The sequence below is a fragment of the Aplidium turbinatum genome, chromosome 13 (genome assembly GCF_918807975.1).
Source record: "Aplidium turbinatum chromosome 13, kaAplTurb1.1, whole genome shotgun sequence".
NCBI classification, from domain to species: domain Eukaryota; kingdom Metazoa; phylum Chordata; class Ascidiacea; order Aplousobranchia; family Polyclinidae; genus Aplidium; species Aplidium turbinatum.
Window position 1 is genome coordinate 6808858 of NC_137484.1, and position 25758 is coordinate 6834615.

The 25758-nt window shown below is 37.3% G+C and overlaps 1 protein-coding gene across 1 annotated transcript in view; it reads right to left on the reverse strand.

Annotated features, from left to right (window-relative positions):
- LOC145781800 (E3 ubiquitin-protein ligase RNF123-like) overlaps positions 1 to 25359 on the reverse strand; it is a 44257-nt gene extending 18898 nt beyond the window's left edge. Inside the window, exons 1-31 of the mRNA XM_082593470.1 lie at positions 25268 to 25359; positions 23632 to 23704; positions 23087 to 23199; positions 22340 to 22444; positions 22017 to 22157; positions 20191 to 20366; positions 19412 to 19479; positions 18741 to 18897; positions 15737 to 15817; positions 15003 to 15080; positions 14525 to 14656; positions 13836 to 14002; positions 13485 to 13587; positions 13247 to 13307; positions 12926 to 12984; positions 12579 to 12650; positions 11624 to 11747; positions 10839 to 10940; positions 9900 to 10061; positions 9411 to 9634; positions 6560 to 6646; positions 6237 to 6344; positions 5717 to 5835; positions 5233 to 5366; positions 4592 to 4679; positions 3963 to 4056; positions 3244 to 3319; positions 2038 to 2177; positions 1504 to 1722; positions 938 to 1013; positions 743 to 827 (exon numbers count right to left, since the gene is read on the reverse strand). Of these exons, the coding sequence (XP_082449596.1) occupies positions 743 to 827; positions 938 to 1013; positions 1504 to 1722; positions 2038 to 2177; positions 3244 to 3319; positions 3963 to 4056; positions 4592 to 4679; positions 5233 to 5366; positions 5717 to 5835; positions 6237 to 6344; positions 6560 to 6646; positions 9411 to 9634; positions 9900 to 10061; positions 10839 to 10940; positions 11624 to 11747; positions 12579 to 12650; positions 12926 to 12984; positions 13247 to 13307; positions 13485 to 13587; positions 13836 to 14002; positions 14525 to 14656; positions 15003 to 15080; positions 15737 to 15817; positions 18741 to 18897; positions 19412 to 19479; positions 20191 to 20366; positions 22017 to 22157; positions 22340 to 22444; positions 23087 to 23199; positions 23632 to 23704; positions 25268 to 25340 (3497 nt within the window). The 5' untranslated portion in view covers positions 25341 to 25359. The remainder of the gene's footprint in view (positions 1 to 742; positions 828 to 937; positions 1014 to 1503; positions 1723 to 2037; positions 2178 to 3243; positions 3320 to 3962; positions 4057 to 4591; positions 4680 to 5232; positions 5367 to 5716; positions 5836 to 6236; positions 6345 to 6559; positions 6647 to 9410; positions 9635 to 9899; positions 10062 to 10838; positions 10941 to 11623; positions 11748 to 12578; positions 12651 to 12925; positions 12985 to 13246; positions 13308 to 13484; positions 13588 to 13835; positions 14003 to 14524; positions 14657 to 15002; positions 15081 to 15736; positions 15818 to 18740; positions 18898 to 19411; positions 19480 to 20190; positions 20367 to 22016; positions 22158 to 22339; positions 22445 to 23086; positions 23200 to 23631; positions 23705 to 25267) is intronic.
- Positions 25360 to 25758: the final 399 nt, after the last annotated feature.

Consider the following 25758-nt stretch of genomic DNA (forward strand, 5'->3'; position numbering starts at 1 on the left):
AACATTTCAAAATGCTCCAAGAAGAATTGATGAAAACAGATTTTTTAACGTGATAACTGCGGGCATTGTTTGGTTTTGTGCATTTCATGTCAAAAATCGCTCGTGCTGAAAGGATGATCAAGGGAAGACAAAAAATCAAATGGTGAGAGAATTCCAAATTATGGACACCAAACATCCATGAATGCACATATAAGAGACTGGCAGCAGACAAAAAACTGTGGCAAGGCTTAATAACTAACCTCGGCACAGAGGGTAGCATTGAAAGGCCGATTAATGTTGATATAGTGCGCTAAGTGGTTAGCTAATTTGGATCAAAGGAATGAACCATACAGTAAGGCAAATATAAATCCATCATTTCTACATTGATTTAACGTCTGCAGACGTTGAATCAATGCAAAAATGACGGATTTTGCTATTTGGGATGGCGCTTACGATTGTTATTTAACAAGGGCACCTCTGTTATTGATTGGTAACAGATTTTGAAAATCATCGTTGGAGCATTAATCTCACAAAGGTTGTACAATGTACATACAAACATGAGTGCATCACATTAAACTTCATAAAACGATAACAAAATGAATTGATGTAGAAAGGAAAGATCCATCAGTGCAAGGCTGAGTTCTCACTGGAACAGCTAGCAATTGGCATTGGCCAACAACAAATTGATTAATTTTTATTGGAATACATAAAATGAACCCAAGAATAGTAAACTTCCTGAGAAGCCGTGAAAGAACCGACTCACCAAACGGAGTTACTCTGCTGGACCAATCGTAGCAGTATCCCGGATGCGGCAGTCATCAGTGGGTAGTGCTGCAAGCTGCTCAGACCTGGAACAAGTTGAACTATTTCAACGAGGTGTTTAGGAGAATGATTTGCTAAAAAATGCTGTTTCGATAACGACAAATGAACAAACGAACAAATTCGTTGCTTTACTCACCTGGCCGTTTTCCCGAAACAATTTTGTTAAAGAGATTGTCCTTCATCGTGACTCTGTTCAGTATCTGATTCAGGCACTGAAAAATATAATGAGATGCTTTGAAAACTTTTACTTTACTTTTTTTCGATAGTTAAAATTCTTTCATATTCATAGTAAGAAAGTTGGTGCAAAGGAAAGATTGTCGTTCTTGGTACAGAAACTAAGACAATAAACAACAGTTGCAACGTGCCATCAAGCGTGCTTAATAAATAAAATTATGCAACAAACGCAAGGCATCGGTATGTACAATCAACAACCACGCAATCGTGGTAACAAAGGGGTGTAGTCCAAACGATAATCCAACTTTGCAACAAGAAAAACTCCCCATCCCGAAGTGGCTACGTTGAAACAAGATAACCACGCTTCTTCTACGTCATCCTCTGGGAATTTTGGAAACGAGGAACTATCCTGCAATGCCTCAAGGTGTCGATATTTGCCGAGTACACCGGGAAGAGAATAGAGAGGCAAGAGATGAAGATGATATGACAGAAGATGATGAGCTGACACAAGCCGAAGTAAAGTTTTACCTGCACCAGGCCAACAACAAGAGTATCTGACGTGTCGTTGTTGGACCAGTCTAAGAAAACGTCAGGTGCCACGGCAACGGTCAGTTCAAGGACACGCATTAATGATACCGACAGTTCGAACAGCATGTCCACGATACGCAACTGTCGTAACGCCTGTGCGTCAAGCGACGCAAGCAAACCGCTGGCGCTGTTCAAGCCTCTTGAGTTCTGCTGGTCAACCTAAAAGAAAAGATTTTTGACAATAGAACGTTATAAATTTAAAAGATTACGTTGAAATAATATCAACATTACTAAAAGTCGATGCCCAAGCAAAGCTTGCAAAAAATAACTACACAATTTTTACCAAAAAGAACTTAAAAGTACATGATACAAGGGTAAGTCTTGATGGCGTAGCTTGGATGGTGGCTCAGAAGATGAGGTGCTTCAAAAAAAGCGGTTCACAAGGTTTTGAAAAGATGGTTCACATGGTTGTTATCCAGCATTGTGTGAAATCATCAACTTATTAGTTTTCATCTGCAGTTCTACAGCACTTACCTCTTGAAGTTGGCCGATGAACTCAGAGAAACTCCAGTTCAAATGCTCCAGAATGCTGTAGACGAACTTGCCGGCTAGAACACTTTCCTTGAGTAGGAGATTGTGCACATACGAAAGCAACTTTGCCGGTACGTAAGGATCTAAAGCAAATGAAAAAAATCCTGGATGTCTGATGACAAAATTTATGCGCGAAAAAGTGTGGCGCGCTGGACTAGACACTAGACACGGCTTTCCGCACAAAGTGCTAAGATTTTATTCTGTTTGCATTGTTTATTGGTTGTTTATGCATACATTTTAGAACTTCTAAACCTTTTTTTGCGTTCTTCTGGTGACTATTTACTAGGTTACCTCGTGATGTTAAAGATGATAACTAGCTTTTTTTTCCGACGTTTCGTCAGTCAGCACGACTGACTTTATCAAGGTGGCTAAAACAGGTTAATACAACCTGTTCAGCAACGATGGCACAACACAAAAACATACTGATAAAATGAGTAAAGTAAAGCAGCAAGAATCAGAATTAAAACACGCAACAAGATACCTAGAGGTTAAACTAAATGCAGTGAATGCCTAAAACCAGTAGGCTACTTCCCGCAGCGTAAATTTATCTATCTATTGGGCCACTGTCAAGAAACGTTGAAAAGACATCAGACAAGACAGAAAGCTTTTCAGGTTTGAACCTCTAGGTATCTTGTTGCGTGTTTTAATTCTGATTCTTTCTGCTTTACTTTACTCATTTTATCAGTATGTTTTTGTGTTGTGCCATCGTTGCTGAACAGGTTGTGTTAACCTGTTTTAGCCACCTTGATAAAGTCAGTCGTGCTGACTGACGAAACGTCGGAAAAAAAAAGCTAGTTATCATCTTTAACATCACGAGGTAACCTAGTAAATAGTCACCAGAAGAACGCAAATTAATTTTATTACCAAATGCCTGGTGAACAGTCTCTCTCTGTTTTTTTTTTTCTAAACCTTTGTTGAAGCTACTCATTGTAGACTTTCTGGAACTTCTCATCAGCCCTTTACCGGTTAGAACAGCCGATCTCTGTTCTACTGGAGCCAGCATGCAATGTCACGTGTTTGACGCCTGACATGGAGAGTGGTCCAATCAAATGCGCTGGTGACGTCACCACGTCAGCAAATCCAACTTGTCTGTTCAAAGCCAACTTTGGAAATCATGATGAAAAGTTAATCGGCAAATTAGCCACTCACCGTGTTCTCTGTTCAACAAGGTTTTCACTTTGGCCACATAAGGAGGGTGGTCATATCGCATTGCAAATCCACTGCCCTGCAAGGCATTAAAGATTAAACGGTTTACTTTGAATATGGAACGGGTGATCGTATATGAACAGACATGCTAATCCTAAGCTACGACAAATGATTCAAATTTCTTTCTCGGTCCAACGTGATTGCGACAAGCTGTTAACTTGACATGGATGATAACAGTGTTTCTAGCAAGTCCGCAAAAGTCACAAAACATGCTTTTAACTTTCTGATTGAAAATCCTATTGGAACTTTTCAAAAATTCAAATTTTTTAATCTTGTTAAAAATGTTAGAATTTTTCAGTTGGATCAGATCTTCCATGACCGTGTCTTGAATGAACAAACTTAATTCATAGTTGATATGACCTTTTTGCAAGCCAAGAAAATGACTAAAGTTCAGCGTCAAACAGATTCTACCAAGCTATGCGATTTAACGTCTCTTGTTCCCCGTATTGCGGGAATGATAATTTATTTGTTTTTATATAAACCTAGGTTTATTGCAAGTATGCGTTTCAACGATTTACTAGACAGACAGTCTCGGCGTATCAAGACACATCAGAGTACAACATAATCGGTTGTTAAAAAAAAATCAGCAAGAAAAAACAAAAACAAAAATCAGCAAGAAAAAATCAAATGCTATAAATAAGAATGACCAAAGCGGTACTTACCCTCCATAAGGTGGCAAGTAGTCTGTGGCCAACACTCGTCCAGGGCTTGTCTTGGTCATAAGCGTACAACAGGTTCCGTACAAAGGTATGCAAACTAAGCATGACAACAACTGAGGTTACAATCCCATACAGCGAAATCCGTCATTTTTACATTGATTCATCGTCGGCAGACGTTGAATCAATGTAAAAATGACAATTTTGCTATCTGGAATGAAGATAATGCTTTCGTACCACAATATTTTTCTTTCAGTTTTTGTTTACAATAATGTGAAAAAGAAAATTTTGACAAGTTTCAACCAATAAAGCATTGGTAGTCCTGCTGTGTCTGATGAAGTCGATTGACACAAAAGATACACAGCATTTAAGAAGCGCTTTGTTTTTATGCTTTGAAAACTGTTTATATATTGAACATACCGTATTTACGGCATTATAAACTCTGAAATAATCCTGTAGCGGACGTCAAAACAACGCAATACAAGATACCGAAAACTTACTTATCTAATAAACCAGATTTTCTTTTCACATTGATTCGATGTTTACATACGTTGAATCAATATAAAAAAAACTATATCTACTTGATATCAATTGTCATAATCGTGTCCATATTAAAGTAAACAGAACATAATTACTTCTCTTCAGGCATCGCTTCAATGGCTTTCAATTGCATAGGATATGTGATGAAAGTGGTGATTGTGTTAGCTAGCATCGTCTTTATGTCTGGTAAAAAACTTTTTGAATTATATCCGCCAGATGGCGTATGAGTAAGCAAAACAACACGATCAATACACGATTGATGTAATTCATCACTTTGTGCGAGTTGGAGCATGTTACTATGATAAAATAGCGCCAGTGCTGAGGCAAATCGCCGACCGAAATTCCACTGGGCACATCTTCAACCACAGTGGTACCGAACTACCTCTTCAATGATTTTGTCCGATAAAACCTGCAGTTTACCTACTAAGTGATATATCGCCTTACAAGTATCCAGGTTACGACGCCTTTTACAAGAACATATATCGAATGACAGCTCGCAAGAATTCAGTAAAAAATCCATCGGAACGCTAGAAAGTATATCAAGCGCTTTTTATTGTAGAACATGTACGATTGTACGTGGTAGTATGTTGCTAAGTCGTCTCACACCAAACGCGGCACGTTTATGATGTAAAAACATTACGGTCTTGAAATATCAGACCGACTAAACTTATCTACAAATAAAAACACTTTCATAGAAAAGAATCTGAAATCCAATGATACGGAACCAGATTCTCACCATTATTGACTATAGTTGTGTTGCAGTGAAATATACTGAGGAAGTGAATAAACTGCATTAGGGTTGGTTGCAAATCTGGAAGGTTCTCGAACGGTTGAGAAGGGGAGAAGTACTCGCGCAAGCATTTGTATAACCTGAAACAATTTAAATGTATTTGATAATGAGGATACGCCAGTGCCTGCTTTGATATGGGCACTTGCGATCATGGTCAATGGTCATTTGAGACCAATTTTGAATAAACAAAAAATCATGGTCATGGTCGATCATGGTCAATGGTCATTTGAGATCAATTTTGATTAAACAAAAAATTGCTACCATTGTTTGTTGAATGCCCATCACTATAGCAATTTGTCAGTTTATTTGTAAATTAACAAACACTCCATAAAAATCTCATAACATTAAAAGAAAATCTCAGCAAAAACTGCTCCTTGAAAAACAGCAAAATCCACTCAGCCCCACATTCAATACAAGCGACCTACTGTACCTAGAAGCAGCAGTGAGGTAAAATTCAGGCATGAATGTAAAGAGAGTTCCTTTCTCCCAAGCTTTGTGAGTGGTGCGTATGGCTACCTGCAGCATCCACCAGAGATTGTCTTGTGCTTCCTGCGCCCAACAAAGGTTTAGAAATGAAAATTTTGGAATAAAGCTTCAATTTCAGTGTTTTCCTATTTATTCGAGTATAAAACCGAGAATTTTGTACCAAATGTTCACTCACAAAGTCGGGTGCGACTTATACATGATAATTGCAAAGTGCAACATGTAAAAGAGCATTTTCAAAATTGTGTTTGAAAGTAAAACTATCCACATCTCAGACCAGACCCTCTCTCCAATGTGCGAACTCCACGTAACTGAGAAAGGAGACGTAGACCAAGTTACCACAGTTTAAAAAATTAAAAAAGTTACTGTATTGTGAATATTCGCTGCTGCTAATCGACTAAGCAACTTGGTCAAACTCAGTAACAAACTAAATCAACTGAGATCAAACAACTTGGCCGTGAACTCACAGGAGCATAGACAGACGCCTTCAACCAGGCAATTGAGTGGCATAGCTCTGTCATGTGACGGAGGAGCACCGCATGAGACTGGTTCAAACTGGTTCGGACTTCATCCAGCTGGTTCAATAAAAAATAATATTAGCACTGCAGCAAGCACAAGACAAAAAAGACCGAACTTCATCGTTGGAACAAAAAAGTTCCTTCAACACAGACTGTTTACTTCTTGGTATTGCAGTATTTATCTACAAATTAACGATTCGATACATGACTAATCATAGTCATCAAAACCTCAAAGCTCAGGTTTAAACTAGAACTCTTTCGTCACCACTAACCTGAGAACCGAAGCATTTCTTCAGCTTCAATTCGATTTCGTTCAGTGCAGTCGCATATTCAACTATTTTCGTCCTAGTCGAATGGATCTGTAAATATTTCCATGACGTCATCGATGACATACAATTGCAGATCGTCATTGAAGATATGACGTTGTAAATCATTCAAAAAAATTTTGCCAAGTGCAGAACACATTCCTTCATTTTAAAAGTAAAATACTGTGGACTAATCGATGACTACCGTTAAGAGCTAACAACTTCTAATATCAACCTCTGTAGTTGGGCAATGGGCATTAGGGCAGGTCGATTTTAAAATTTGATATGGAATAAAGTACCGGTAGTTGCCAATAAGTGAAAAACATCTTTCGCAAGTAAAAAAAATAAGTAAAGTGCAACGATCGCTTGCGGAAATACGATTAAATTCTTAAAAGTTGCTCCCCGCGTTTTTTTTGAAAAGCGCGAATATGTAGCGCCGTTAGTGGAAGTCGTCATAACAGCCGCAAACGCGCGATGACTTTCTCCATACTTTATAGATGATGTAGGCCTACCTAATCACAGTCAGTTAGCGGAATTTTATAAGAATAGGAGACCTGAACAGTGAAAAACTTGTTGTTTAGCTCGAATTGAAATTAAGCACTTAATTCAGTGATAGACTGTAGGCCTAGTGCTTGTTATAAGCCTGACGCGTCTCTTTCTACTTAGGCTATCCATTAGATTGAGTAGCCTAATCAGCTTATCATTACAGCATTGGAAATGTGCTTTTTATGAATATAATAGATCGTTTTGAGCAATGATTTGACAAGCCAGTGAATTAGTTGATCTAAATAAATTTTTTTTAAATCTTATTTAATTTCAGCTAGTATGTGATAAACTTTCTTGCTTACAAACTCTTATTGAAACATGCCAAAAGAAAATCCGCGTTTAACACGACAAAGTGAACAGCATCATGGAGGCCCTTGCGAGCTTGCCAAAACGGAACCTAGCACTTATAAACAACTAATTCAATATTATTACCACCTTAATAATGCTAAAATTAAAAGAAATATTTGGGGTATTGTTTTGCACATCAGCGAGGATTTAATTAGTATCTGGCTGGCAGTAGGCTAAGCTAAATCCTCGCCTACGTTTGATTTCTGACAAAGCCATCAACAGAAAAATTAAGATTTATTGAAATTGGTTAAGAATATAAACTGGGCATGTATTTGTTCGCTGGAAGTTGTGGCATGCAAGGATACTCGAGTCAACTGCAAGCTCTTGGATTGCAAGAAAGAGCACATTCTCTTTGTATTCTCTGCAAATGCCAAAATTCCATTGGAAGAAAGAGCTTATCTGATGGATCAAACGCTAAAAATTGATCCTAAAGGTATCTCAAATGTTAGCCTATTGGTTGATCGATCAGCAGTTTCAAAAGCACAAAATAATGAAAAACGGCTACAAAAACTTCCCCATGACTTCTACGAGGAGGAAGGCGACATACCTGGACCATCAGAATTACCCGAATGGATAAGTAGCTCAAGCACGTCAAGTTCGGCGTCAGACAAGGTATGCACGGTTTATTTAGTCGATTGAAAGTGATACATATGAATTGGTACCACAATGAAAAAATCAACACGTGCATCATATTGATGTTATTTAATAAGCTCAGTGCACAAAGAGTATAAGTAACCTAAAAATTTATATACCGAAACTATTTTACCTTTGTTTGCCATAAATCCCTGATGTTTGAATGTTTATAATTTAGGCCAGTAACATTTGATTTGTATCACAGATTTATTATTACCGTAAGTTACTTTTTTTTAATGCCATCATGTTTTATTTTAGGACAAGCAAAGAGTGCCGGCCTGCGAATACAGCACCGTAAAATTTCCTTTTTTCCGTTTAGACTTTAGAGCTTGTGAGGAGCGACTATAATCGACGCAAAAAATGTTTCTTAAAACGCAAAAATTTTACTTCGAAAGTAAGAAAATACAAAATTGTCTGCCAAACAGGCATAACTTGACTCAACAAATCGAAACTAACATGGATTATGTGTTTTTATAAACTACATGACATGGTGGCAGTAAATATTTAAAAAAGTCATCGAGATTTAAAAAAATTATAATTTTTCAACTAACCCCGCCTTCCAACTAACCCCACTCTCCCCTACTGTAGTCAGGGATATCATCCCTGACTGTAGTTCGCGTGTACTGAATATTTGTTTCATTTTTATTAATTTTCTACTTCGAAGAGTACGCCTGAACATAAAAGTTTTCATTTTGAGTTCCCGAAAGATTGAGTCAAAGCAGTTTAAACGAAAAATAAGCAGCCATTTTCGAAGTTGGTTTTGCGCCATCTAGCGGTAATGCAATTTTCTTTCAAAAGTCGAAAAAAATTCAAATCAATTTCCGCAAGCCGTTTCTCATCCGGTATGGCTGATATTTCACAGAAGTGAGTTTTTCAGCTAAATCTAACTACCGGTACATTATTCACTTTAATATTCCAAAATAAGTATAAAATCGACCTGCCCTAATGGGCATGTGTCAAAACCTTTGCAAGTATATGACGGTATCAGCATTGCCACCATTTTGTTGGCTTTGTGGATAGACGTTTGTATCTTGAGTCGGAAAGGGTAAGTTCGGGTTACACTACAGATATTATAAAAATGACAATCAATTTCCTTTCTGCTTGGCATTGACGAAATGGGATTGATGTAAGAATGTACTCGACTGCACCGACAATGTCTGGCTTGTGAAGCTCTGCGAGTAACACATATCTGCCAAGGAAACGGTGTCATATATACTCACATATTATACGCATAAAAAGTTTTCTCTGTCCTAGGAGTAGGATAAATATTTATTAATTAATGAAACCCAACCTTATCCATGTGCTGGTAGATGACATTTGAATAAAGGAGGAGGCATCCATCTGTCAATTCGAGAAGAGGCGTCTTTGTCGGAAGACGATCTTCCTCAGTTTCTCCACTGGAAGATCGCTTTCTGCTCACAGTGATGCTCCGATCCCTTCCTGACATCTTATTACTCTGGTTCAGAAGTGCTCGAGCCAAACGGAGTACTGGATTGTATGAATCATAATCGGTGTCTGTGGATGCAAGAGATGAAAAGTTAGACTTTAAAACTTTAAATTAAAAACTTTGAATAAAAATTAAATTTTTTAAAAATGTAATATTGAATCCGAATCTTTAATCTTTACAAACACAGCTGCACAAAGAAGCAAGAATGGTAATACAACACAATTTGAAAATTCGTCACCTTAAGAGGTTTTGAAAAATGTGACGACTTAGGCGAACTGACGAATTAGACGAACTCTACTGTAATGTCAGCATTCTATGTTATTAGTGTCATGCCTTCATCAGCCCTCGTTAGACTGGACAAAGAAGGTCCAGCGGCGTCTTCTTCAAACAATGAGAGTATGGCGTTGTTTTCACTCCACGGGCTGTCATCTCCTGTTGTTGCTCTCCGATTGCTTCTTCCTCTTATGACGGAGACTCCTTCCTTGGCCAGCTCGTCTGAAAATAACCGATCACATTTAAGCAAAAAAATTGATAGAACATAGAAAAGTGTAAGAAAAAAGGAATCGCTTATCAAGGAAAATGTTCAGCTGAAAAATGCAGATGCGCACTTCGAGTTAATGACATGATTTCTGAGTCATGCACTGGTATGAGCAGGAGAAAACAAGCTACAGTGTTAATGCAGTGAGCTGAAACAGAGCAGTTTATAGTTGAAGAAAGGTGGCATTTCAAGAAACCAGTGATAAACAACACCGGTCAGCACATAATTTGGTGCCTGCAACGATAGACCTATTTTCGGGTATACCTGGGCCACTGATTTCGAAAATGCAATCATTTTTTCCCCAAAACTTTTTCACAAAACTGATCACATTTTTGGAATCAGTGCCCCAAATATACCCAAAGATAGATCTAACATTCCAAGCACCAAAAAAAAAGATATTGATTCATGTAATCATTAGGGAATGAGGTTATATGCCTGTTTCCTCGATAGCAAATGGAAAAAAAAGTATTTACTCTTTTCACACTTTCAATCTCAGTTTCAAAAATAACGGCGATGCTTATAAGCTGAGCAAATCGAGCCTTCCTGATGATTAGGTTGTGTGAAAATATCAGTGAATTCAGTCAAGCTTTGCATCAGCGCAAAAGCGGAAGAAAACAAACGAGTTGGTTGATAAGTGTAAGTTAGAGTTCAGTAGTAAACTGACAAGCTTTTGACCAACGCATAAAAATACAATAATCAGAGTACGATATCGTGGATACAGAATAGTGTCGCACCTTTATGCTCGTTGAAAAGATGAGACTTTAAACCACCAACTCTCTGCAGGTCGAAGTAGTCGATCACTTCATTGTAGAAGACGTCGATGGGAATGTAGCCCTCTGGAAAGTCAAATTTTGTTTTTCGTCAATGATAGTACTAGCTATGATGATGAAAATGATAGAACCAGCTATGACGTGAGACATACCACACATTGCATATGTGCCAATGAACGACTGAAAGATACCGTGCTACAATTGAAATGTAGTTGTTTGACAAAAGCGCAATTAACAAGGCCTGAACCTAAATGGTGTGGCCCTTTGTTAATGAAGTTACTGGAGACTACAGTTGATCTGATTTTTCGTTGTCGTATCCAGGCTTACGCCCGGTGGTTGAAGGTTTAGATCAAACGAACGGGAAGGCAAGGAAGCCAATGTTTGTGTCCACCTTCAGAAATGCCTTTGAGTGTCCTACCAAAGCGTGCTTTTGAGCGTTATTGAACCGGCCCCCTTTTGAGCGGCGAGCCAGAGTTCTCATCACTTGGCCATGCACCTACTAGTTGATCTGATAAACCAAACGCATAAAATCAATAGCTCAAGACATTCCAGTCCCAGTATCGTGAAATCAACTCAAAGTACAAAACAATTTGTAATTGAGCAACCAACATTGACGTAATAAAATCAGCGTAACAACACTTTCGCACAAACAGCCAAATCCGTCATTTTTACATTGATTTAACGTCTGTGGACGTTAAAGTGACGGACTTTGCTGTCTGGACGGTTGCGCGTAGCCACAGTGCACAAACCTGACGCTTTGACGTAATTTGGTTTCGTTGGAGCAAACTGGTCCCAAAGCTTGCGTATGACGTCAACCAAGCGTTGCATGAAAGAGTGCAGCACGATGGGGTGGCACACCATTGTGTGTTCGGGCTAAAGAGAAAAGTGTTTTTATAAATTTAAAAACAAAATTTCGTCATTGAACGTTTCATTAAAAATCTTCCATTGAATTCACCAATGATCCAAAACGATAAAAAGTAGTGCAACAAAAAACAAGGAAATAGTAAAAAGCATCGTGACTAAATTGATGGAAACATTGCACCTTGTTTTCATCAATTTAGTCACGATGCTTTTTACTATCTGATTATCGTGACACTCTCTGATTTTTTTTTTTTTTCTTATTGTTACGAACACTGGTGCACCTGGAGAGATAAATCACACGCGTCCAATCAAAGAACCCAACCAGCAAATCTGTCGTTTTATGTCGATTTAACGTCTGCAGACGTTGAAAAGAGAACGCAACAAGAGAATAAATTTTCTGGCTGAGAAATTTTGAGCGAACACAATGATGATTTTCCGTCTAGAAAAGCAAGATTGCAGCTCAGGCGGAGTGCGTATGGTTGGCTTAGGAAGTGAATTTAGCAAAAATGTTTTCTTACTACCAACTATTTTTTTGACATCGAACTGTGACATTTCATTGGGAAAGCACTAGGTCTGCAGACAGGAGAATATATGATGGTCAAATCAGTGCCAACTTAAACAAGATCACAACTAGAAAAATCCGTCATTTTTACATTGATTCAACGTCTGCAGACGTTGAATCACTGTAAAAATGAGGATTTTGCTGGCTGGGATCCAGTCGTAATTAATCATTATCAACGACCACGAAAATACGAGGTGAACAGAAATAAGTCGACCATACAGTTATAAAAACAATTCTTCAATTGATAAAACAAACGTAAAGAAACAATTCCAAAGCATTACTCGGGTTGTGGACACCACATGTTCTAGATACTTTCGAAAGTATTTGACGAAGGCCTCGCTGATGGAGAAACCCTGCAAACAAAAATGAAGTAAACAATACTATGACGTCATTCTGAAGCATAACTGAACATTTCCACATGCTGTGCCACTAATTTCTAAATCGTATGGGTTTAAAAACGGTTAAGATGTAAACAATGCAAACAAATGGTTGAAAATAGTCAAAATTATTGCCACGTTTGCAGACGTTGGATCAATGTAAAAATGACGATTTTGGTGTCTAACGGCTGATTGCATACAGTCTGAGCACTGAACAGATACGCCTCAAACCAGTAACCCATGCTACTCACGTGAGAATTGCCATCCAGGGCCATTAGTTCCATGATTTCTCTTTGGAGCTGCTTGATTACTGGAAGAAAACATGGCAACTGTTCACAATGCGCGTGTGGTGGTTGAAGCAATTATATTTTGCAGGAATTTGACAAAGTTTCGCCTTTCATAATCACCAAGCAGAATTGGTGAGGTTTTTGACCATTCCTAACTCAGAAAGGATCGTTGGTCACAGATGCAAATAAACGTGGATACAATGTGATACCTTATGGTACATGGTAAATACACGTTATAATTCAGTTTAGTTTCTACAAAAGGGTCCCGTCAACCAAACGACTTACCGTCCATTTTTTCTTTCAACTTTTCGTAGCCTTTTTCATAAGTTGCTTTTGGGTCTTTATCCTTTAACAGAAAAAAGTTATCATTTTAGAATCAAAGTTTAAAAAAAACTACGAAAAACACAAACATATTTCTGAATCATAAACGCAAAACTTAACAAATTAGAAATGGACACCAAAATAAATTTTACAAATAAAGATGAAAAATTTAAAATGTAAACTTGACATCAGAAGCACATACCTCTGCCCACACCATAGGAATCAGCCTGCTAAGGCCAGCTTCCCTGTGCTTGGATACCTGCTTGATATAAAACAAGGCTGGAATCTCTGCCTGCCTGTCAAATGTGAAGTCTAGTTAAAGAAGCACTTGAAAGGGTGTGTGTTTGTCTAAGATGTTATGACGCTGACAAAGTGTCTAATCTTACCTAACAACTGACAAAGAGCATAAAAATCTTAACCAAATATGCTGAGAATCCTTAATTCCAGCCAGAAAATCAATCACTTGTTGAATCAATGTAAAAAGTGATTGATTTGCTGGCTGAGATGTTATGTACATCAATTAAACGAAGAAAAAACGTAAAAAAGAGGATATGAGCAATGCATGGTGAGGTTTCGCCGAGTCTGTGGGTGCTTGAAAATTCCAAGCATGAAGGTCAGGCATTGCAACTGGACCACAAAATCCACATGGACAGGGGCGGATCGATATTTTCTCAGGGCGCAGCCGAAGAGGTGATTGGTGCAATCCCTGGCCTCACGAGCCTGAAGAAAAATATTGAATTTTAAATAGACGTTACTACCAAATGAAAAATGACGAAAATGAGGTGCACTGTAAACACAACACCAAACATGTTGCAACTGGCCTGAGAAAAAAAACATGAAAGTGTGAAAGATATTATCATTAAACAATGTTACTGCAATTACTTGAATAAGCTGAACATGCTATTGTTAAAGAATTCTATTCTTTTACAGAAAATATGTTAAGATTCATATGTCACGAAAAGCCAGAACTTCAAATCGTTGCTTTGAATACAAATTAGCAATGCAAGAAATGCAGTACAAAAGTGCCACAATTGAGTCATTAAAAACAATTTCAAATTTGCATGAATAGAAATTGTCATGGTATGCAATGCATGCATGAGACATCATATCTTATGACCAAACTACAGTGACAGGAAACCTAATAAGATGCGAGACAATGCCTGTAGTCAGTTGCTAACGCAGACAATGAATGTACAAATTTTCAAGCAGGATTGTCAACTGACTCAAAAAGTAAACACTCACTTCTGCATATTGCCATAAGCAACTGAGGATGAGATGCAGCTGTCTGAACCTGTTGTCCCGGCTGCGTTTGGAATCATTGCAAATGTCCAGAAGAAAGTTTAGAAAGTAGGCGTCCACATTGTACATTGTTTTCTGAGAAAAAAGGGCGATCAAAAGTGGCAACACTGAAATATATTTTTTACAGCCCGTGGTGAAGTCAATTGAATTCATTTAACTGCTAAAAGCTTGTGTTCACTAAAAACAATATAAACTTGGTGTTAACTTGGTTTTACATGTCTGTCTTAATATTTATGAAAAAGAATCATTTTGAGAAGTTTGAAAGCTCATAAAACACTTGTCATTACCAGCCAAACAAAACCAGTCCCGTTGGAGTCGATTCAACATCTTCAGAGGTTTAATAAACGTAAAAAGGGACTGATTTTCTCCCTGAGTAAGAACAGCATGTTGCGATGTATTCTTTTTAGTTTGTTAAACTTACCAAGACAGGGCCGAGCCTTTGGAAGATATGCGCGAAAAGAACTTGCTCGCTGATGAGATCAAGTTGGGAATATAACTCCTGCAATAAAAGTTCAACAGCTACCGAGACAGCAAATCAGTTGTTTTTTTACATTGATTCAACGTCTACAGACGATGAATCAATGTAAAAAACGACTGGTTTGCTTTCTGAGTAATTTTAATTGAAAAGTTAAAACGTAATAAGTCAGGTAATAAAATGTTCTCTTTTAAGCCGCCACTAGACCCTGTGAAGACCTCAAAATGGTAACTTTTGTTAGCAGGAAAGATAGTTTCCAGATGAATGGCAGCATTGGTTGAATTGAGGCTTATTGCTTGCAATGAAGCCACAAGGCTGGGTGTAGCCTAATGATCAAAAGTAAAAAAGTAATTACGCTACTTCTTCCCTAACAGGAAGAACTTGTATCCTTTGAGATCAATACTTCAATAAACTCACATACCTCATTCATCGGGTCCAGAGTCCAGACTTAATTTGGGTGAAAGTTTGTTTTATTTTTTATATTTGTAAAATAAATGTTAAGGCAAATTACCTAACAAGCCATTTTTGTATTTTAAAGTCTTCAAACGTTGAAGCGATAAAAAATAGTAACTTTTGTCAGCTCAGGAATGAATGCAAACTAACAACTGTTCAAAAGAGGTGCATGTGTACAGCGAGATCAAGCTGCAAAGTGGCAAAAACAAAAATAAAGAACTACTGACCGGTTGAGTTTCGCACAATCTGACCAAAGTGGACAAGCTGTTGACCAAATACTCCGCATCAGAGCAATCACTGGGTGGGTCCTGAAACACATAGCGGTTTAAAGGTTCCTGACAAAAGAAAAAGGCTTAGAAAGAATGGAACCTCAGAGAGATCAACCAAACCAATCAAGCAACAAGTGACAACAACTTCTAATCTTAAAGTCAACTTCCACAATGTGTTTTGCATTTGAATAATATAATTATTCGATAAAACCATAAGGAAGTAGCGATAACATTGTGCCATCAACGTGATCTTTTCAATGTTCTAGTCTGGTGCTTAAACTAAAATTCAAAATAAATATTGGCAGTAAAATTGCTCGTCAGATGACTCAAATCCTCTTTGAACAATTTGTTAGATTGAAAATTGTGGTATTTGCTTCGGCAAGACAACTAAGCTTCTACTTCTCAATGGATTAATCTTTGAGGAGAGTTCATCTGCTTGTTTCGTGGATTAGCCAACGCTTACTCAACCGCTGTACTTTGAACAAGCCGTAGCTGGAGAATTGGTAGGGGAAAATGCATCTACTCTGACACTGAAAATCATTCCTTTACTAAAGAATTGATTTTCATATGGGGTAGAGCTTATGACATGGTTTTAACCACAACGAGACTGTGCAAGCGACAAGTGTAGAATGGTCACTCGTTTGGTTGCAAAACGATTCATCAAATGAAGTCCAACAACACATTTTTCTTTTATGACATTCGGCGCTAAGCGTTGAATTGACCAACAGTGGATTATGTACAGATTAAGCAAATCTGCAGATTAAGCAGCTTATTTTGCAGACTACTCTTCATGTACCAACCGTAATCCGCTGTTTAGAATCATCAATTACTGATCCATAGATGAACGTTGGGAAAATGAATTTCCGATTTCTAATAAGACGCTCGTGGAAATCGGCTGATTAAATGATCCACTGTGGGTGCATCTAAACCTTGACGTTACGTTCACTTGAGCTTAAATTTATTTTCTTTCCACAAACGTGATTCCAAGTGGCATGAACCGACTTCTTTAAGCGACATAATGTCAATAAGCAGAAAAAAAACAAGCAACGATACGGGATTTAATATTAATATATACTGTACGTACTGTATACAAAAATGAACTAAAAATTGCAAACGTTTTCGGCTGTACAAATGTTAAACCTAATTTAAACACGGATGTGCATTTTTATTAATCCCTTACCGTTCAGATGTTTAAGAAGGGCTAACATGTTATATACCCATAAACGTTCAGTTTTTAGTTTTGTCAAATACCGCGTCGTTGCTTAGTTTTGTCAGCTTAAGATCCAACAAAGTTACCTTTCTACCAAAATTATAATAAGTCAATACGAAACTGGAACATATAACTGTCACCGCAGCTCTGAAGCCCAAAAAAACGTCAGCAGCCGATGGACCAATGCAAAAAGGGCGGATTTTGTTAGTTTGAAAACGACCCGCTTGATCATAAAATATCGCACAGGAATATCATGACGTCATGTTGCTGCGAGTTCGAGCTTTCGAATTTCAAACAGTCTGCTTCGGGCAGTAATTTGTTGAAAAGAATTCAACATCTGTCTACATCGTTTGTTGTCATCTGTGTCACAAGCAAGGCAGTCTACATATTCTTTAAGGAAGGCTTGCTGCATCCACAGTAAAACATCACCCCGTTTCTAGACTGGCAAAATCAGGAAATGCGTTTTAAATAAAAAAGATATTTCAAAGTCCAAAATTTACGGTATGATAGTTCATTTTTAACCTGAAGATTAAAAATCTTAATAAAATAGCTTCATTAAAATGCGGCTAATATGACAAGGTTTTGAAAATATATACATTTAACTTGCATGTTGACTGTCTTAGGCTTGTCTTGCATTACAAACTGTTATTATTCCTGACGTAATTAAAAGCTTGGCTGCCAAAATCAAAACTTACGAGCTAGTAAATGGAAGTCGCGCCACATTATAGCAAACGCTGGTTTGTTTTAAGAGAGACAAATTGAGTCAATGAGTCATATTATATAAATTTAATTACTTAACCTAACAAACACATTTCTCGGTGGAAGTGCTGTTAAATTGAAGTATATGTAAAAAGTCTAAGAAAAACTACACTGAAAAGCTGAAGCTTTTAATAATATTGGCAACTGGGCATGTTAAAAAAGTTAAAAGTTAAGTGGTTCAGAGAGAGCAGCATTCCCTTAGGCCCAATTAGTTCAACTAATGGCCGTTTATGAAACAGCCTTCTTGTGTCAAGCTAAAGGCACTTATCTCGTATATGCTGCATAAAAACATCTCTTTCTATTAATCATAAAGAACCACAAACACTGCAGTGCTCGATCAATGAAGCAATTGATGCGTAATGACTGCCTAATACTGTCATGCGGAATGTAGAAGACAAAAGCAGCCTCAGCTTAGTGGAACAAAACCCTTTCAAAAACGAACTGCCATTGCAAAAATACAGTTCCGGTTGAAAAACTTTATACGATATTGATGACTATGCTACACACGTGACTACGAAATAGCTTATGGCACATCTTATTACATAATAATTGGTACCACTTTGCATTTTCGAAAGTGAATGTTAACTAGCCGATGAACGGCCGCGTGTAGTCCAATCCACGCAGTTTGTCAAAAATACCTCGCTATCTTGCACTGTGCAAACAACCAACTATAATATCAGCTGCAAAAAACGGATGTTATTGCTTAAGACGAGATGAATTGCAAGAGAAGCTACATCTGTGTCATAGTAGTCTTCATCTAATACATGCTAAAACGCGGTGGTCTCCATTGGTTATTGTCCAACAAATTTAAAACCTACAAGAAAACCCCCTCAATGGTCAGATTGCTTTCACTCTATTTTTACCCAAAATAGTGAAGAAGCACACAAGCAAAGATAGATCTTACAAGTTTTGCTACGTTTTCTCACAACAGAACGTTTTTCATATGACTTGAAGACCATTAATGAATGTTGGAATGATTTATTGTCTCCTCACCTGGATGGCTCGATATCCCGCGACAGGGTACTTGAAGGGGCGCAGTCCAAAGTTGCAATAAGCCACTTCTTTATAAGCTAAACTTAAGCCAGGAAAGTAAACTAGGCCAGGACCAGATGCTATGTTTGTCACAGCAACTCCCAGGTCTTTTCCATTTCTAGAAAGTTAAAGACAGCTAAATTGTAAACTTGAAACAAAAACAGTTGTAATAACTTAAGTTATGAAGGAACGAAAAAACAGAAGGGGCTATAGAAGGATGGAGATTGGAAGCATGGATCAACCAAGCATGTGGTAATCTAATTCAGTTGCTCCTAATTGATTTTTGTGAATATTAATCTAATCCAAAGCGTAAAAGATAAAACAATTCTTGTCTCGACTTGAAGTATCTTGGCAAGACACAATTAAACGCTCACCACCATAACCGAACCAGTAATAATCGTCGTTCTGGCCTTAGCTCCATTCAACAATATTTAGGCTTCCAAAACCAAGTGCGGTTCGTTTATTTGTAGCCGATATTTTTTAACGTTGTTCTTAAACTTACTGATCAAAACATTACTTTTGAACAAAACAACAACTAAAGAATATCTTTCAAGTTTATCATGTTTTTTGCTAGCACATAAGCAACGTGACTTCTGAAAAGCAGCCCGAGTTGAATTTCAACTTCAACTCACAATAAGAACGAAGCAGTTCTGTTGTCAAGGTCGAGAAGACACGTGACTACATCATCCGCTTCCCAAGCCTGAAAATGCAACGACAAGTTTGGATTATAAACGATGAGTCAGATAACAATTGGTTAGAATGCTTCTTCTTTGAGAAGATAGGTGCAAATTCACCAATCACCACACCTTTAGTGTTATATTAATGATTTAAATTTTCCTGATTGAGTAAGTGCCGGTCGCCGGGCAATGTTGTAGACAGTTGCCTTGAACGATTACGTTTGCACTGTCTGGAACTGAGAACAACAAATGGATTCGAGATAAGCTTATACATTGAGAAGTAAGAGGATGAAGATGAGTAAAAACAATGAAGCCATCTTCGTGCTGACATTCAGGGAATTGGTTTTGAACTCAGTTCAAAAGCAACAAGCACAAAAGTATGTATGACAATCGTATGATAGACAGAATCGATTGGATACATAAAGCATTTACCAACAACCTTCATATCGAAATTACTGTAATGTAGGTTGTTATTTTCGAACAAGATACGAACAACACAAAAAATAATTTTAAACTTCATCACCCAGCTAACAAATCACTCCTTTTGTGCATTAAGTCAGCGCTTACTGACGTTGAATCAATGTAAAAAGGAGTGATATGCTTGATGAGCAAAGCAGACAATTTTTGCACTACGGCTACTCACAGATAATATAACAAGACTGGTCGTAAGATTCTCAAAACAAATGTTAAAATATCGTAGAAGTACGTTATTAGAAGAGTTCCTGGACAATCACCTCTCCGTATTTGGTGCTTGTCCTGGCAGACCATTTCGCTTCCCTGTATCCGTCGAACGCGAAGGAGTTCGTTGTGTCTCCCACTCCCTCTTCCCTGGTGAACTTGCAAGACTGTGTGCACCACCCAATCTGCATCAATCCTTGTGTTCCAAGCAGAACTTCGTACATCCATTTCCCTGCCGAGAAATTGCACGAATTGTGTGGGCTATGTTGCAATTGCCGTGTCACTTTATTTGCTTATTCATCAAGTCAGTTTATGAGTTCGTTCAAACAAATGAAAACTACAGAAAACAAAATACCCAATCAGCAAGGTTGGTCCTTTTAACATTGATTACCGTACGTGTGCAGATGTTGGATCAATGTGAAAATGACCATTTTCACTGGATGGGTGCTATATGTGAGGTAACTTGACATCACAAGAAAGACCATTATTGATATTGTGGAACAACTCGTATAGATATTAATCATGAAGAAAGCTGATTTGAAATCAATAAATACCTGAGTCAGGGAAGCTACTACTAAATCGCAAACCGCAAAACTGCCCTAAAAAATGATTTAAAAAATGTCTTGTACATGGCACAAGAAGTCAATTACAATTCTTACTTAGCGTAATAGCAATAATCTTTCTGTCTGATGCAGTATTCAATAGGTCAAGACTAAGTGCCCAATGTGGCATTGACCAAGATCAAGAAAATGACTGGTTTTGAAAAGCAGTAGCAACAATCGAAAGCAAATTATCAATTTTCAAGTACTGCATTCAGTCTAAGCAAAACTAAATGCATTAAAAATAATCAAGCTGAAAAAGAGCAAGTAAATTTAGTCCTTCTGTGCGCTGGTGGAAAAGTAGGAAATGATCGCAAGAAATTTGAGGATAATATATGAAAAGACGTTGCTTTTATTTTAACAGTTAACGCTTTAGTTTTGTGACTCTTATGGATTAATTTAACAAAATGTATCATTAAAAGTTGATGATTTGTATGGATGTACTGTTGTCACTGTTGTTTTTAAATATTTCTTTATTATAATCCATTATAGTGTACAACTGTCCATCATAATGACGTTCGACCTTGGTTTCCGAAGATGGCCAACGGATCTGGCTTCAAAATGTGGTTGGCGTGCAGCGGTACAAAGATGATTAGGAGGCCTATCTGTATTCTGTAAGGTAAAGCTTCTGCTGCCGGATGGACATGGGAAGGATGGTTGGCTTAGAGTTCTTGTTCAAGGCTCGGAACTTGCGCTGTTTCTCTGCTGATTTTGAGCTTTCAGAAATAAGTCTTGGTCGTTGGTCATTATGCAATGCATTATAACCATTTCATGAAAGTCATGTTGATATTGATGTGACCGCAAAACACAAAGCGGATTAAGTCACGACCCAAACTATCCGCTAACTTCTCGTATGGCGTCAAGGGGTGCGGCATTGGGCAGCCACACCTTTCAGAACTTTCGCTTTTTGGTTGAAAATGAACGACAAAAAACGTTTCTTGTTGAATAAAGAAAATCTCTTACAAACAATGAAACTGACAATTTGCTAAATCTGCGTTGTGATGGTTTAGAGAACAGACGAAGACATGGCTGCAGTGGCTAGCAGTTAAGAGGTTCCCCTTGCAGCAGATAAAGAGCGGTAGCCGGTAGTATAACATTGATGATAGCCGCAACCCCGTAAAAAAGCGCAGATGCACTTGAAGGTTTGTTTCAAGTTTCAAAAACACTTAATTACGACCTCAAAATGTTGCCATAGGTATTTCGACCCAAAGTAGTAAGATCGTACCAGAACGGCAAAAGACACTTAGGCAGCAGATAAAGAGCGATTCCTATACATTTTTTACCTTTATAAACGCAGTGGGATGCCTTAATAGATTGGAAGTTGGAACTCCCAATGACTGCCAAATTATCTCCGGGAACAGTATCAAGAGGATGACTTTGAAGACCAATTTCTCCTGAGCTCCCAAGTCTCCCATCAGTAGATGCTGAACAAATGATGAGCATTAAAACACTTCAAAGTCTTGTTATGGATAAAAACAATGTGATTAGATAAAACTGTCACAAATCTAGCATATACATTATACAAGGTCCGTCATGCCAGAAGCATATATTTTTTTTGATCACTACACTTCTGGTTGACAACACAACAAAACTAAAAAAAAAATACCATCTGTGCTGACAGGAGTATGAACAAATTTTTGCCTCTTTTCACCAAACAAGACCTTCATATATCCAGCTTTTACAATACTTGATGTACTCGGAGATTTTGAAGCTGCAAAGTACAAAATAGGTTTATTAAATAGGAATGCCAACTACCTAGTCAGGTTTGTGATCTTGATCGTCTTTGCCTAACTCGAAGTTAAGCAAAAGCCCTGAACTTGAAAGAAAACAATCGAAGTTAAGTAAACTAATTCGGTAAGTTTAAAAAGAGAAGAAAAATAGAAATAAATTAGTTGGAATACAGTACTTGATCAATTTCAATAGCCTACGAAACACATATCCCAAAATTCAGAAACAATATAAATAAATCTAAACACATTTCCATCTTCAGGGCTACAGATTAACTAACATTGTTCTATTTGTCGGTCTGAACATTTGTGCTGTTATGCATGTCCGGATAGGTACGTATTCGTATTTTGATATTTTCTAAAGCTCACTCAAAGCAATTTTGAATATTTATTGAGGCATTGAAATACGGCAATGACTATTGACAGTTAACCAAATTGCAAAGTTGTTCCTTGTAGTTGGTGTAAGTGTTACTGACCATAAAAAGACTAAGTTTCACCAAATAGACAACTTGCTTTAATTGTGCTGAAGTACACCTGTATAGCCAGTTATTTATAACCTGATTTTTCGTTACAAAATTGTGTCCCTAATTAATAAATTCAACATCACATAGAAAAACTAAGCATACTTGATGCGAACGGTGAGGATTGTGTGGTACTGGCAGGAGACAATTCACCCATCACGTGACTGATGTGCTCATCAAGATTATGGAACCCAACTAGCATAGTATGCCCAGTTGACCTAAAAAATTCATCAAATTCACGAAAAAATTCATGCACCCAGGTAGATGAAGCAACCCTAGGTTGGAAAGTTAACTTAAATTAACTCTGCACCTAACTAAAATAACTTTTATAATTGAGAAACATCGACAAGGGTTTACAAACTCTGAATGTTACTTGACAGGTTGTTGAACCCACAAATGGTAGAAAAAGTAATTTTTTTAGGATATGTAATGAAATTAAAAATATGTTTGCAATCAATGCAAAACTGTCACAAACACTAACAACAGTGTGTAAATATAAAAATTACAACATTTGCATTTCAAAGAAAATAAAAAAACACACACACTGGCAAGTTTTGTATACTATTACTTGCATGTTATATTATTATCCATGAAATAAATAAAATAATGTATATAACTACCAAAAAGCTTACAATAAAAAATCAACGTACTTATCTGGAACATTGTCTTGTTTCTTAGCTGGAAAAACTCTATGTAGAATTTCGCTCAATACATTTGGGGAACCTAAAGCACAAAACTGAAATTGTTCACCCAAAAGTTTACAAAGAGAGCCAAAAAAATTCCAAAACAGCATAAGTTACTGATGGTATTAAGTACATCATTCTTGTGTTGTCCAAATAATTCCACACATGATCAGTACCACACCACTTGGCACTTTCTAATAAAGAGGGATTTATTATACAACAAGTGCAAAATTGCTTCAGAGGTTGTTAGATAACTTTTCTCCTTACAGTGACAACTCTTTGCAAGATGGCAACATATTGCTATGGAAGTACCACACAGCTTGGACATATTATGATCTTGCAAAGCATTTTTTTAGGTTTAAATGCTTGGAAATAGGGAGATAGCCATGGCCAGTGGAGGTGCTTGGAGTGGAAGCAAATGCCTTTCTCTTTAAACATTTATCTTTTCCTTGTAAGGGAAAGTAACACAATTACAACCTATCTTGCACCAGTAGTTTTTCTTTAGCCAATAAACATAATTGTATTTGAACACTTTTCAATATTAGCTATCTTGTTTGGCTATGTTATACAGTATAAGCATTTGCCTTTTATATTCAGGTTCAGTGAACTGCAAGCCTAGATTTTTAATGCACTTTGTCTCAGATGTGATCTGAAGATGGTTAGGTTACTGATTCACAGACTATGGTACCAAGAGTTCGATCTTAACGTTAGTCCGCTAGCCAATTGCTAGTGAAAATTTGCGTGGACTAGTAGAAATGTTGCAGTACTAGTCCGATGGGCTAGTGAAAATATTGACAGCGAAGAAGAGCTTGGTGTCACTGTGTAATATTAATACGTCCCCAAGCTTGAACATTTTTACAAACAATATTTTATTTGACTTTTATTTCGTTTTTTCCCTTTTCTTTGGATTGCTACCATGTCGTAGTTGAAGAGCTCGTTGAAGTTGAAGAACCCAACAAGCCAGACAGGTCTGACGGTAGAGGCCTAACCAAACGCAATCCATCCAATAGTCCACTTCTTTTGACAGTGAACGAATATTATGTATTGTGCCACCCTGGCTAGTGGCGTGTCATCTCGTACTACAGATGCACACAACGTAATATTAAAACATAAATAAGTATTAAGCACACAGCATGCCACATTTATTTTTTATGTTTTAAAATTGCAATGTTTGCGTCTGTAGTACGAGAAGGTGTTTTTGTGAGTATTGTTGCTCTCTTGTGCGTAGTGAAATCTGAAAGCCTTTACTTTAGTTAGTTTCAGTCTAAGTCAAAACACTTATCTTAATACGTCATCAGACAAGTGAAAAGTCAGTAAACTGGTCAGACTAGTGAAAAATCGTGCGGGCTAGTGAAAACAGGGAGCAACTAGTCCGATGGGCTAGTGAAAAAAAAAAGTTAAGATCGACCTCTGGTACCTAAAATTTTGAATGTAGGTAAAATGAAATACACTGGTACTTTCAGATTATTTTTCCTGTTGCTTTCAATAGATTAAGCACAATAAATATACATATTGTAAAACATAAGAAGTATGAATTTTTGTTGAAAAAGGTAAACTAATAAATAGATAAAATAACAACAGAGTTGCTCACACCATAACTTACATTTCTTTTTTCGTGTTGAAACATTTCTTTTGGTTAAATTACTTCCTGGTAAGGAAGCAATGGAAGCTGCCATAGTCGAAAGACTAATTCTATGATATCAATTTAACACAGAATAAATAATTTCAATTACAATACTGAAATTTTTGAACTGCTATGAATTGTTAGAAACGATTCTGAAAATAATTTTGGTATTTTAAGTTGTCTACAATATACTATAGTCTGAAGCAGTGATTCCCAGCATTTTTCTAAGCAAACCTTTTTTATTGCTGTCAAAACAGTTGTAGAGCTCTCTATGAGTTTTCGCATAATTTGATATTTTATTTCAGATTTTGAAGCATTGTAAAAACGTATTGCCTATTGTTTAGTTGAAAAGCAGGCCTCGAAATTCACAGCAGACATGTCCGCCGTCAAAGTGTGTGATGACCGCGGGAAGTACAATCTAGATTGGTCATATTTGTCTGCCGAAAAATAACACAGTGAACTAGCGATAC